The sequence below is a fragment of the Hoplias malabaricus genome, chromosome Y, assembly GCF_029633855.1.
Source record: "Hoplias malabaricus isolate fHopMal1 chromosome Y, fHopMal1.hap1, whole genome shotgun sequence".
Lineage (NCBI taxonomy): Eukaryota > Metazoa > Chordata > Actinopteri > Characiformes > Erythrinidae > Hoplias > Hoplias malabaricus.
Window position 1 is genome coordinate 946,990 of NC_089820.1, and position 13,159 is coordinate 960,148.

The following is a 13,159-nucleotide window of genomic DNA, read 5'->3' on the forward strand; positions in this document are numbered from 1 at the left end:
TAAGAAAATGGTGCATGGCGCAGATGAAACAAAAAATCTGCCAAATACAGAAGCTGCAAGTGAACAAAAACGACAGATGGACTGAAATTCTAAAGATGCACAACAAAAGAATGACATTCAAGTAGAGTTGCACACAAGCAGAGTTTAATGTGCTGCTGCTCAAAGATCTTAGAAATGTAGCACCAAAAGCATCGCTAACAAAGTCCACAAGTGGACTTCGAACATATTCAGGCCAAAAGGTGGGGTGCAGAAACAACAGAAGTTGAACTGGAATTCCAAATAGCAGAACCATTCTTGGTAACACGTCAAGATTCCAAGGTCTGCCTATTAACAGTTTACTTGCAGTTCACATTTTTTTTTTGTAAGCTGCAAAACATATTTCGCCAAGACGAAAGGATAATACAGTACTACTGAGATTTCTAGGTATTTTTCAATACCTTGTGAAGTTATTATGCAAGAAGGCCAACCAGCAGCATTTGGATCAAGATCTCTTGAAAGCCCAAGTTGAAAAAGAGTTCTTAGCCAAGTTCAGACAATACTTTCAACAAACACTAAAAATTAAGAGATCACAAGCTGCTAGAAATAGTGTTCATGAAATCATTTCAACATGACAGAGTTTTGGCCAGGTATTTCAAATTAAACTGAAGACAAACTTTTGAAGTGCCATATCATTAAGGATGTAAAACGGGTTCTGACTTCCACTTCTGGTTTACCTTATATTTAAAATGCTATGTTTCTATGCCATTCCAAATGGTTTATTGGTATAAACGCAGAGAGTGGATCCAAATCTTACCAGGGTGAATTCACCAGCAAGCAGACTGGGAAAATGGTTCAGAAGAAATGTATTCACCTCAATCATCATGTGTGCACCTTAACGAGGAATTTTATGGACTTTCAGTTCCGATAACTGAATCATTCTAGCTATATTGTATGGAAGCACACAGACAATTATAAACACAGTGTTTAAAAGTCTTGACCTTTGTTTTTATCCATTGGATAGCTCACCTTGTTTAGAAGAAAAACTTTGATTTAGATTGGAGTTGATTGAGAAATTGCTGAACAGCTTTTTTCTGCTGGCTGTATAAGAAAGTTTACTTTTTGTCTTTATGGTACTAAATTTTTAGTGAAGAACTCTTGTAATTTGAAAATTAATGTCTGATTTTCTGTTGAAGACCATTTATGTTTGCAATTAAAGACTGTGTGTCAGGGACTTGCGGAGGTCAGACTGACGGAGGCGGACGCATACGCTAAAACACAGATAAACTTTATTTACAAAAAGGAATCACGAAACAGAGACTGAGACTAGGGCAAAAACCAAAACGAGGGAAAGCAGAAACAGACAGACTTGAGACTCTATGACGACGGAGAAACAAAACAATGACAGAGGAAACGAAGCGAGGCACGGACGAGACAAAACGAGGAACAGACAAACTGAAGGGAGCGATACGACTATGACATTTAGAAATGAAACAACTGGATACGACACAACCAAGGTGAAAATGTCTGACAAGAGGAAGTGAGAGAAGGGGACTTAAATACAAAACACAGACGAGACGCACCTGAGACAGATAACGAGGGGGCAGGGTAACAAATGAGACAGAGACGAGGAGGCGGAACAAAGGCGGGACTAGGGCAACAACAAACAGAGCCATGTGCTGAGAGAGAGCACATGGCAGGGAAAACAGACATGAGAGGACGAGGGCGTGACACTATGCATATTTCATTTGAGTCTTGGGTGGTTTTATTTGATATTTTAGCATATGATTTATCTGTTACATACTATAGAGTATATTATGGACTTAGAGTGTTTAGCTGTATTTAAGAATGTTTAACTGTACATAAATAATATTTTGCTGTAAAATTAATAAATACAATAATAACTTGTAATTTTGGATTACAACAATGTGCTGTAATTGTAATTAATTGTAAAAAGAAATTTATTATTGTTCATTTACAGGGATTTTTTTACAGTGTGTGAATCCTTGAGGAAGAGTAATGTTAAATAACAATTATTTAGCAATGATATTCCAGACAGAGCATAGACTAAAGTTGGAATAGATTAGTTCCATTTTGAAGAGAGTGATTACTTAATATGTGTTGACTATTACTCCAAGTAACCAGAAGTTTTCAAACTGACACAAACTATTAGCCAGCATGGGAAACAGTATACCTGAAAGAGTGGCAGACAATGAATCACAATTTGCCAGTGAGCAATTCAAGAAGTTTGCAGAAGAAATGGGAATTTAAATATTTAATTTTCAAGCACAGGTTATCCAAAATTTAACTGCCACTTTGAACTGTTATCCAAACAGTGAAGAATTTACACAAGAAAGCCAAGGAGATCGATAGATAGCACTCCCTGAATACAGAAATACATCACTGTGTAGTGATCTGCGTCTGAATCAGTGTCTGAAAATGTACAAACATGTGATGAAGAATTTCAAGGCCAGACAACAGAAACAATACTTTGACAGAAATGTAAGACACAGTTAAGTTAAGGCAGAGAAGAATTGGTTTTCAGCTGTTGTTCTTAAGAGTCATGGCAAGACAAGGTCAAACATGGACCAAGCACAGGATGGAAGCATCTTGAGAAGAAACCAAAGACACCTGTTGAAAACAAAGGAAACACATTTTTCAGAGTAAGAACAAGAAGAACCCACAGCACAACTAAATAAAAGAATTAAAGAAATGTTCGGTTTGGGATGCAGTCCATGATGAGCCATATCATAAAAATTAGTAATGCTCAGAAGAGGTACTCAGTAATTAACATTTAATTTTAATCACAATATTATTGTCTATTGTGATAAATCAGAAGATAATCTTTTGTGAAAATGTACATTATAACCTAAGCCTACTGGACTACTAATCAAAAAGATCAAGTTATTTAAATGAAACATCTACAATTGTGGGAAACAGCAAATATTTTCTGTTGAATGAACTTAAATTGTCTGTAAGTTTTTATTCACTGTTTGAATTACCACAGAATCTCATTTGTAACTCGAGTTGTTTAGTTTTGTAGAATTTTTGGTCTGTGTTTACTTTCTTGCAATTAGAAGTCTCCCAAATATAGGGCTCTTTATTGTTTCTCCACCATAAGTAGAGAGAAAGAAATCCTAGCATGTCCAAGCCACATTTTTTATTATTTTTTTTGTAAACACATTAGACCAGTTTTTAGCATTTAAACAAACTGGAAAGCTAGCAAATGTTGACAAAACATCTACTGAATTTTATAAAAAGTGTTTTTTACATTATTATTATCATTACAATCGTGTACATCGCCTTTGATATCGTGATATCAAAGATATTTTCATTCATTTCTGTCTTATCGCAACATTGTACATGACTCACATCTGCAGTTAGTAAGCTATGAAATGGGATGCCTACTCTCCTTAATAAGACACATAGTGCAGGGTCTGCAGTGCTGAGCCTAGAGTTGCCAGAGGCTCTTTTCTGCATATTACAGGTCAGTCAATCATTAAAGGGATTGTGAAAGTAGAATTTAAAGGTAAAAATATTACCTAGTATTACTTTAAAACCTGCTTTTCACTGTCCATACTCTTTTTAAACATGAATTAACACTTTAGGTACAAAATTGCATCCTGATTGTTAAAGTAACTTAACGTGGTCATTCCTTTTATATCAGGATTAGGCTTAATACAGAGTCTTCCCCAAAGCTTCATAACCAATCAGAATGACTTAACTGCAGTCACCCCAGTGGGGCATATATGACATATTAGAACTTCAATAAAAAGACACATGCAAGAACAGGAGACTGAGGAATATTTTCTGACTGGTTAAAATGTAGAGACTTAAGACAATTCATTCAGATTCTGTGTCCTTCTTAGAAATGAAACCTATTGTTTAATTTATGAATAATAAGGTCAGGCTGTCTGGCTATAAAGGCTGAATCAAGTGAAGATACATGAAAGGGTAGACTGAGGTTAATGCTTCAACAATACACCAATAGAGCAAATATGTAATAGCATCAGCAGGGGAAAAATTATTACCATCTCTATGTGGTTTCTGATTCCCTGGTTTACTGGACACTGGAGCAGAAGACTTTAAACCTACACAGGTTCATTTTTAACTGTGTTATAGGAGATGCGTGGCTTCTTTCTAGGCACAATGATGTTGGTTCCTTCCCTTCAGCAAGCTCGGATATGGTCTAAAGAAGCAATATAATGTCTTTTAAATAATATAATGTCTATTTTTAAATGTGTTAAAACACATTGCACATAACAAATTTAACATATGTAGTTTTATGATGACTCTAAAGGAATACAATACTTGTGAAGTTTAAATAAAAGCAGAATGAATAAATATTTTTTAAAGTATTAAGAAATAATCAGGCGTTAATAGTGATGTATACTCCCTGGAATCATGTCCACACATTCATGAAAATCAATCGTTTTTCTGTTTTTTTTAATCAGGTGCAGAAACCTCATATGCCCCAGCTCCACCAGAGTCCAAACCGTTTGAATGAGTCTGCCATGCTCGCTCTGATTTTACAGGAAGTGAGTGTAATGATTTTTTTCTTCAGCATGATGCTGATGTAGAGTCTGGCTGAAGTACTGCCTGCAGGCCTAGATGAAGCTGGAGCTGGAGCTGGATTTAGAATCAGCAGTAATGTTTTCACAGGGTCAATGCCGGGTGAAGAGTGCAGGGTCTGATAGCGCGTGTTTGGGAAGGGGTTTTATTATTGCTTCTGAGTCATAGGCACCATGCGGGAACAAACAAGAGCACCATAAATGTGAACTCTCCTTAGCCTGGAGCATTGATCTCACCATAAAAAATAATTTGATCAAACCTAACCTGCCAAAAAGCTTGTTTCATTTAAAAAGGTCCATGTTATTTGAGGTGGTATTTTAGAGTATGTTTACAGGTTTATGTGAGTTTAAAAACTTAAATATTTAAATAAGTCTTATGGCTTTGATAACTTGTGTTGTTGGTCTCTAATGACAATGACGCCCCCTGGTGACGATACAACAATACTACATTGTGTGGAAATAAGCTTGAGTAGGCCTACACTGTTTTGTGTTAGATTTTGTTTTCGACAGTATATATATCTCTTAGGCCATTAGAGAAGACTTAAAAAACATTGAACAAAAAGATTCAACACTTAACTATATTCTCAATGGTAGCGAAGTAAACAAATTAACTTGTGAGGACAGATCTTAAATATAACTCTCATCAACTAAACTGGAAACAGCTGAGGAAAAAAAACTGCATGATACTATTCTACTCGGCTCTCCTCACTATTTTTCACATGGTTCGATTTACTCTACCACATCCTCCCCAACAGTTTAACCAGTGACATCGCAAAACACCGTCTCTAACAGGAACAGTGGGCAAAAAAAACAAATGTGGTCTCTATAGTAGTCTGGGGTTTTGCATTGTGCCTTGTACAATGATGAATCCCTCTGGTCAATCAGGGCTCTGCACATCACAGATTAGTCCCTAGCTCACCAGGGACATGGAACCACCAGTGAGAAGGTATTGAATAAGTAAGCGGTTCCAGGTACTACATACCAAATACATACCAAAGCTGAGAAGAATCAAGTAGTGAAGTGGATAACTGCCATAAAATGACTCCCTCGCTGCTATATCTTGTAATTTTGGCATGAAATATGGCTTTTAAGCACAAAATGTTCACTACAAATTTTTCAGTGCACTACAAAGGGTGAGTCAGGAACACTATTTTTTTTAGCTTAAAAATCATTGTGATGAGGATAAAACCCCCTCCTTCCACCTGCCAACTGATTTCAGTACAGTGCTGTAAAACTGAACTACACTAGTGGCCCTGTAAATAAATCCCAAATCTTACCTAGTGTTCTTTTAAAGCTATGTAAAATATTTAAAATTATATTTTTATTTCAGTTGCAGCTTCACAATCATTGTGGTGCTCCACTGACTGGGAAAACAGATCTTTGTTTCTACTCCAGGCTCAACTCTGTAGAAACTGCATTATGTTACCTGCGGGCAAAACATACTTAAGAGACCTTCAAAACCAAATAACATTATAACTACTGATTCACATATAGTGGCTGTTTTTATACGTTTTTTCCAATAAATGAAAACTGGATTAAAGTTTAATAAATATACCTAAAACAGGTCAAATTTGACCTTGACACAACAGAGGGGCTGTTTTGTGTTGAGTCTTGTTTTGAAGGCCTTTTGTGAAATACATTTTTAGAAATTTCCTGAAGAATATAATTTCAAATTTTCAATTTTACGAAAGTCCATGCTCTCCTTGATTAATGCTGAGTTTCATTTTTCATTTTCTTAATAATGAGTCTGCATATCTTACTATTTAGAATTCCAGGTCCAGCAAAAAATCCATGGAGTAGAAAGGGATATTGTAAGTTATTTCAGTCATTATAATAATCAAATTCTAAACTGTAGATGTTTTTCTCTGTGGTCTGACATAAAAATATGAATTAATTATACATCCAAATGTTCATAATTAGTGAGTTCATCTATGGAAGACACATACATTAAATTGTGCACACTCAGCTCCTATAAAATCTAGAGAAAAAACTGAAATGAATGAGTTCAGTTTGAAGCAGCGGCAAACCAAGTTAAGGTCACCATGCCCAATAGCAATCATGGGCTAGAGAGTTATAAAATCCCTCATCATTTGGAGCCAGGAAGCTTTGTTTGCTAGGGTACTGAAGCTCTGGAAAACTCCTTTTAGATGGGTTGGAGTGTTGGACTTGCAATGCAGTTATAGTACAAATATCATGATCCAATATGAGCATCTGATCTTGCTGCATTCTGGTGGCTGAATGCAATCAATTCTCACAGAAATGTAACATTATCTATTCTAAAGTCTCCCAGAAGCCTGTGGGGACAGACTGATTATTAATTTAATAAGGAGTGTTGGAAGAGGTGATGCTGAATGAGGTGTATTTTGCTGATACGGTGCTATTACATGTGAGAGGGAGAAAATACCACAGAGACAATGGTTTGCTTCTGCAAATTTTTGTATTTTGCTTCATTCTAACTCTACTTTAATAATACGGACAGAAATAGAGAGGCTGGCAGAGAAGTTCCAAGCACAGAAGAACATGCAGAGAGATACCAAAACAGTGCCAGAGGTCCACAATGAGGTCCACAACCCCCACCCCCCCCACCCCCACCCCACCACCTCCCCCAAAGGCGCAAAGTGAATACGAAAATGCATCAGAAATATAAAAATACATCCTCCATATTTACAGCTAGCACTGAGCATTAATGTCATATATACAAAAGGCCACAAAATGGACAAGAACACAGGCGGCACCAATAACAAATTACATCAGGAGTTTAACATCAAAAGCAATTTCTCTCCAGCTAACTTTATTCCAAAATGCAGAATACAGCAGATACATCATTGCTACAGTCTGCATTCTGCACCAGTTGAGACTGACTTGGCTCAAATTGTAAAAACTGGAGACAACATTTAGAACTCCAAGCCAATTCTAGAATTCTGAATCAAGTTCCAGAACACAGGACAGAGCTGAATGACCAGGCTTTCGTCTCGAGGGGCTTCACTTGGTCGTTACAAAGTCTCAGGTCATAACTTTACACATAGGGCTCATAATCCAATTTTGAACCATTAGACACAGGGTGATTTACAATCCTGTGATTCATAATGTGTTGAAAATGCAGCACAGCACAACAAATTATGTCTTAAATGAGTAGCTTGATGTAGACCTGGGCAATATGACAACGTTCACTGTTGTTGTGTTAAATTACATTAGAGTATGCTCTTCTCTGACCTGCAAGGACACATCATCAACATGTTTCATTGCAAAGGGAGCAAAACTGGACCTTGGGTGCTTCCCACTTGAGTACTATACACAGATATTGTAATGTATTTAATCGCTCAACAAAGAAAAACATATGTCCAAAATAGTAACTTTATATAGGAGAAAGAAAATAACCTTCTTAACTTTCAATGGAAGTCAAGGTAAAAAAAATTTATTCCAAGTAATTTTGGAGCATTTCTATTGGTCCATTCATCATGGACTTTTCGCTCAATGTGAAGGACAGCTGCTGTGTTCAAATGATGTGGTAAACTAAAATCCACAGAACTGGAGATATGTGTTTTTCTTTGTAAAGTGGTGAAATATAACACATTATAATAGTATAGTAATTGTGTTTTCTGCCATTTTATAAAATAGTTGAGCAAAATTTCTCTTCCCATTTTGCATTGCTTTGTGAGAACAAGTGTGTCCATCAACGCTAAACTCTAATGCGACCAGTTCTAAGTAAGCATTGTGGAAATATGTCCATGAATAAGTGAATAACTATTGTATGTGAATATGTATTGTGAACATTTTTTGAAATCTTGTGATTTTACTTAATTTCCTCCATTCTGCCCACCTTCAGTTTGATGTGGTTCTAAAACCAAATATCAACCAATAAGAAACTTTCACAGTAAGAGTTAAGAATTACACTGTACTGCTAAGACAATGTTTCAATTTACTGGAATGAAGATGATCTATTTCTTCTGAATATATGGTTCAAAGGTAAACATTAGTAAAAGATATGTGAAATGTTAAAGTGAATATATTGGATTTTACTTTCCATATAATTTAAAACATTGCATTAATATATCTTCACATCTGTAGCATCCAGATTTTCAGACTTTATCTTGTGCAGTGTAATTTTTATGTTAAGAATAGTTATAATAAAAATGATATTTCCAACATATTTTTTTGCAATTTTTCGGCCAGATATTTTTGTAGGTCTTACAGCTGATTGTCCTGGTTTAAACCCCCCTATATACAAAACGTTCTTTTCTTTATACAGAATAAAGATAACACAAAAACTGTTTAACAGTTATGAACAAGATCATGTAAACTTTACATCATCCTTAGCAATTATATATAAAAAAGAACAATTCTTTTCTTTTTTTGTGCATAAAATAAATATGCTCTTTTTGGAATGCTGACAATACTATAATATATTATGGATACTTTTAAATTCAGTACAAATGCATCTACTTTTTTAAAATTTAAAATAGTACAAAAACAAAAAAAATTCTGAGTTCTCACTAAGTGTAAGCAAAAAAGAACATACAAGAGAGGAGAACAATCTACAAAAACTAGCTTGTTTTAAATATGACTACATAGGGAGGGAAAAAAATATTTGAAGGCACTTAAATCAATTTGTTTTCCTAGTGCAAAACAAGTGCAGTCCAGCTTTAACAAATTAGAGAGAGTTCATATGGTATCTTGAAAAGGAAGAATAAAAATGCTATTGAATGTATTGAACTAAAGCTAAAAAAAGGAAAATGCTAGGAATATCAGGCACCTGTGATTACACCAGTATTGGAAAACACTGTAAAAAATAGTGAGAATAAAGAGAAATATTTGAAGGAGGAAGAAAACCAGATTGGTGTGACAGTGGTGTGGTATCAGAGAAAGAAAGCAAAAAAATAAAAAATCCCCATACCCATCTATGTGTGGCATGCTGCAGATTCTGCATATCAAAATAACATGTTAAAACAGCACTGACTCTTTCATTCATACACTCATTCATTCATTCAGAGTCTATAACATATGGTGTATGCTTTCTCTCCCACTCTTCTCCTCACTTCTGCATTTTTCTGTCCATCCTCTGAAGAAGAGCACATCTGAGAGTGGTGATCATGTGTGGGTTCTGTAAGGTGGGGAGTGGTAACACTAGGGGGTGCCACTGAGCATAGGATGACCTCAGGGTCCAGGGGTCAGCGGAGGCCTGCAAGTTGTAGGCAGCTCCGCTAAGAGGGGTTAGAAATACTCTGACCCTTCATCAGGATCACGCTCTCTAAAAGAACAGAGAGAGACAATTAATGCCACTATGTATGATTAACACTACAGTAAAAAGAAAAGATACATTCATTCATTTTAATGATCAGTTCTAACTAAAATCTCCATGGATATATGATATCATAAATTCATGCAGATTCTAGGATTGCATGGTAACATTCAAAAGTTGCTACAGTTAATAATAAAAAATTCCTATTACATGATAACGCAGACCAATCACAAGGTTGACATGGCTCACCTCACCATCCCACTAGACTAGTATGCACTGCAATGGCAAAGTTATCCAAAAGATTTGTGCATGAGCAATGAAAGTAATAATGACAGGCCCACTCTTTTGTACTTTTGTACACTTTACATACATTTAAATGTACACACGTGTGTAAATAAAACAGAGTTTTTTATAGCTTTAAAAGCTTTCTAAAAATGCTCTCGTTTGCCACATTATAAACTAAATGCTTCGGGCTGTCATTCAAACATACACACTGGAATATTAAGGCCACACACGAATTCTCAGATTTTGTCATTTTTAAAGAATGTTTTTTCTATTACAAATAATTTCCATAATTTATTTTATGTTCCAGGGGGCTAATTATTTAAGAACAAAAAAAACACAAAGGTAAAAAAAAAAAAAAGAGGTGAGACTGATAGCCAAGCCAAAATGAATCATTGTTTATTTGTAAATTTTTGTGTAACTTCTAATAAAAGGCTCTGTAACAGAAACCTGAATGTCTGTTTTCACTCACCGTGTGTGGTAGTGTTGCTCTCGGGGGAGGAGGGGGGCTGCACTGCTGTTGCTGTCTGGCTGGGCTGGACTCAGGTACCTGCTGAGATGGGCAGCACGGGTCTCTTTCAGGTCCTGTGTGTATCTGCGTGGTGCCCCCTCACCCCTCTCCACACTCAGCATGCTCCCGTGGCTGGCCTCCAGCGGGGAACCCTCCTCATAGAAGAGCAGGCTACGGGAGCGGACTGCACAAACACAAACACAATAGTAGAGCTGCTGTTACTATTATGAGCTCTGATGTGAAGCCTCTGTAAAAAAAAACTTTTAGAACTAGTATGTTTTTTTTTTAACCCGCCTACACTATTTATGGGCTTAGAAAACAATTCATAATTCAAGACCTGACTGACTACTGATCATGCAGTAATCATGACTTATCAAATTGATATGTATTAATGTGTTATTTATAGTTCTGGATGTGAGTCTAGACCATCTCTTGGGAACTAGAATGCATTAACTCAAGCTGCAATGATCTAGGGTTACTATGGCAACCTAGCTAGCTCAGCCAATGGCAGCCTCCATAGGGCCCTCCTCAAAATGAAAAAGGAATGATTTTTAGAAGAGGGGATACAGACAATGTTCAGATATGCGTGTGTGCCTGTGTAAACTAGATAGGTGACAGAGGAGGCTGCGAGGTCTGTGCAGGTGGGAATAATGATATGATATCTCAGGCTGTGTGAGCTATCTAACAGCAATCAGAGAGTGAAAAAAGAGTCCTATTCTACCAAGACGTCTTAATATCTCAGCAATATATGTCCAGAGAGAAGAAAAGAGGAACAGGAAGAGAGAACAAGTAGCTCATGCTTCATCAGTTTCTACAGAAATAGAAAGAGTGTAGCTTTCTAGGTGGATTAGGTTGATTCATACAATTGCTTCATCAGTGGGTTGCATAATAAGACTGATTGACACTGATTCGAACAGACATTCAGAATAATGTTGTAAGATAAGTCTGTAGGTTAAAATAAACAACGTAGTCATACAGAAGGAATAACTCAGTGAAAAATCACATTTACACTTGTTTACCCTTTTATCTCTCAAATTAGTTCCCCAAGTTTTGCATATTTTGTTCTCTTTGACTTTTCTGGCCATGAGCTACAAAGCTAATTAGGCAGAAAACATGAGTACTTGAAGCGGCAACTGCTTCAAGATGGCTGCCATTTTCAAATCAAAAGCGAGGCTGAGGAGTGAACGGAATCAGAATCATATAAAGAGAGAACAGCAAAAGCACTGCTGAAAAATAAAACAGTAAATTTGGAGCATTTCTAATGGTCTATTCATAATGAATTTTTCAGAGTGTGAAGGACAGCTGCTGTTTTTAAATGATGTAGAAAACTAAAAATTCACAAACATGGTGATACATGTTTTTAATTGGACAACGATGATATAAAGAAATCTTTCAGAAGCAAACTGGCTGTTTTCTCCAGGAGAAGGTTGTGAGGTCACGTCTCGTAAACTTGTATATCATCTAGAATTCTGAATTTAACAGTGGTAAATACAACATTTTCTGCTATTCTGACGCAATTTCCAACACAGTATCAGAGCTTTAAAGGTGTATCATCACAGTGACATCAATGTTGCAACCCAGTGTCCAGAGCACTGACGTAAAGTGTCAATTCTGGCGATTCTTTGGCAGACCTAATGTCATCTATTATAAAATTCCAGAAGAAACCTGCAGGAAAAAAATAAAAACCTATTTTAAAAAAATTCTTAGCAAACAAAATTGTATATACTGTTATACACTTTCTTTGCAACAGTTAGAAGATTATGAAAATGTGACAGACGATTTGTGGCCCCTTATCTATAAAACTAAAATATACTATTATATATATATATATATTATATGTTTTATGCCAATTTTTCTACCTTACTTATTGTACAGTCTTGCAACAGTCAGTAGTCTATTATTCATAGTCCAGCATATCATCTTTTTGCAAATTCAGCCTTGTTTGCAATTTTAAGATCGCAGCCGAGTGAAACGAGCATATTAGAAAAATGATGATAAATGTGATTTTTTTTTTAACTGAAGAATTCCTTTAATAAATCTGTCTGAATGCTGCATCACACTGTTGACAGGGAAAAGATTAAAGCTCAGGGAGCACATGAGAGACATACCCTGGCTGGTGGTGTAGAGGTCAGCCGAGGGAAGCGGGGTGGACTTCACCGTGTGTGAGGGTGAGGATGATGAGGAAGAGTAGAGGGAGAGCTCGGGCATGCAGGGAGCCAGTGAGCCCAAAACCAGCACAAAACACAGCGCCACCACCTGGCCGGGAGGAGGAACCACACACACACGGTGAGACCACCGCTCTGCCGCACGAACTGATGTGGAGCCAGTTTGACAGCATGCACATATAAAACAGTCTTACCTCCACCTTTAAATAAGTTTCCATATGCTGTAGTTTAACATGTGTTTAATAAATTGGTATCCTGTTGTATTACTGCGTATAACGTGCCCTTGTCAACCAAGTTAATCTATGGTGATATCCAAAATGTTTCATGTGCATAATTGCAGATGCTGATACGTATGCATAGAACAAGTAGAACTTGGGCCTTTATCTATGTGGATTAACAACATCTATATAGGTTT

General features: G+C 36.4%; 1 protein-coding gene across 2 annotated transcripts in view; it reads right to left on the reverse strand.

Annotated features, from left to right (window-relative positions):
• Window positions 1-7,157: 7,157 nt before the first annotated feature.
• LOC136678745 (cyclic AMP-responsive element-binding protein 3-like protein 1) overlaps window positions 7,158-13,159 on the reverse strand; it is a 53,184-nt gene continuing 47,182 nt past the window's right edge. The window contains exons 10-12 of one of the 2 annotated variants that reach the window (XM_066656870.1): window positions 12,688-12,835; window positions 10,541-10,763; window positions 7,158-9,795 (exon numbers count right to left, since the gene is read on the reverse strand). In XM_066656870.1, coding sequence (XP_066512967.1) covers window positions 9,759-9,795; window positions 10,541-10,763; window positions 12,688-12,835 — 408 coding nt within the window. In that variant the 3' untranslated portion in view covers window positions 7,158-9,758. Of the gene's footprint in view, window positions 9,796-10,536; window positions 10,764-12,687; window positions 12,836-13,159 lie in introns of those variants that run through there. The other variant, XM_066656871.1, reaches the window with a different exon arrangement.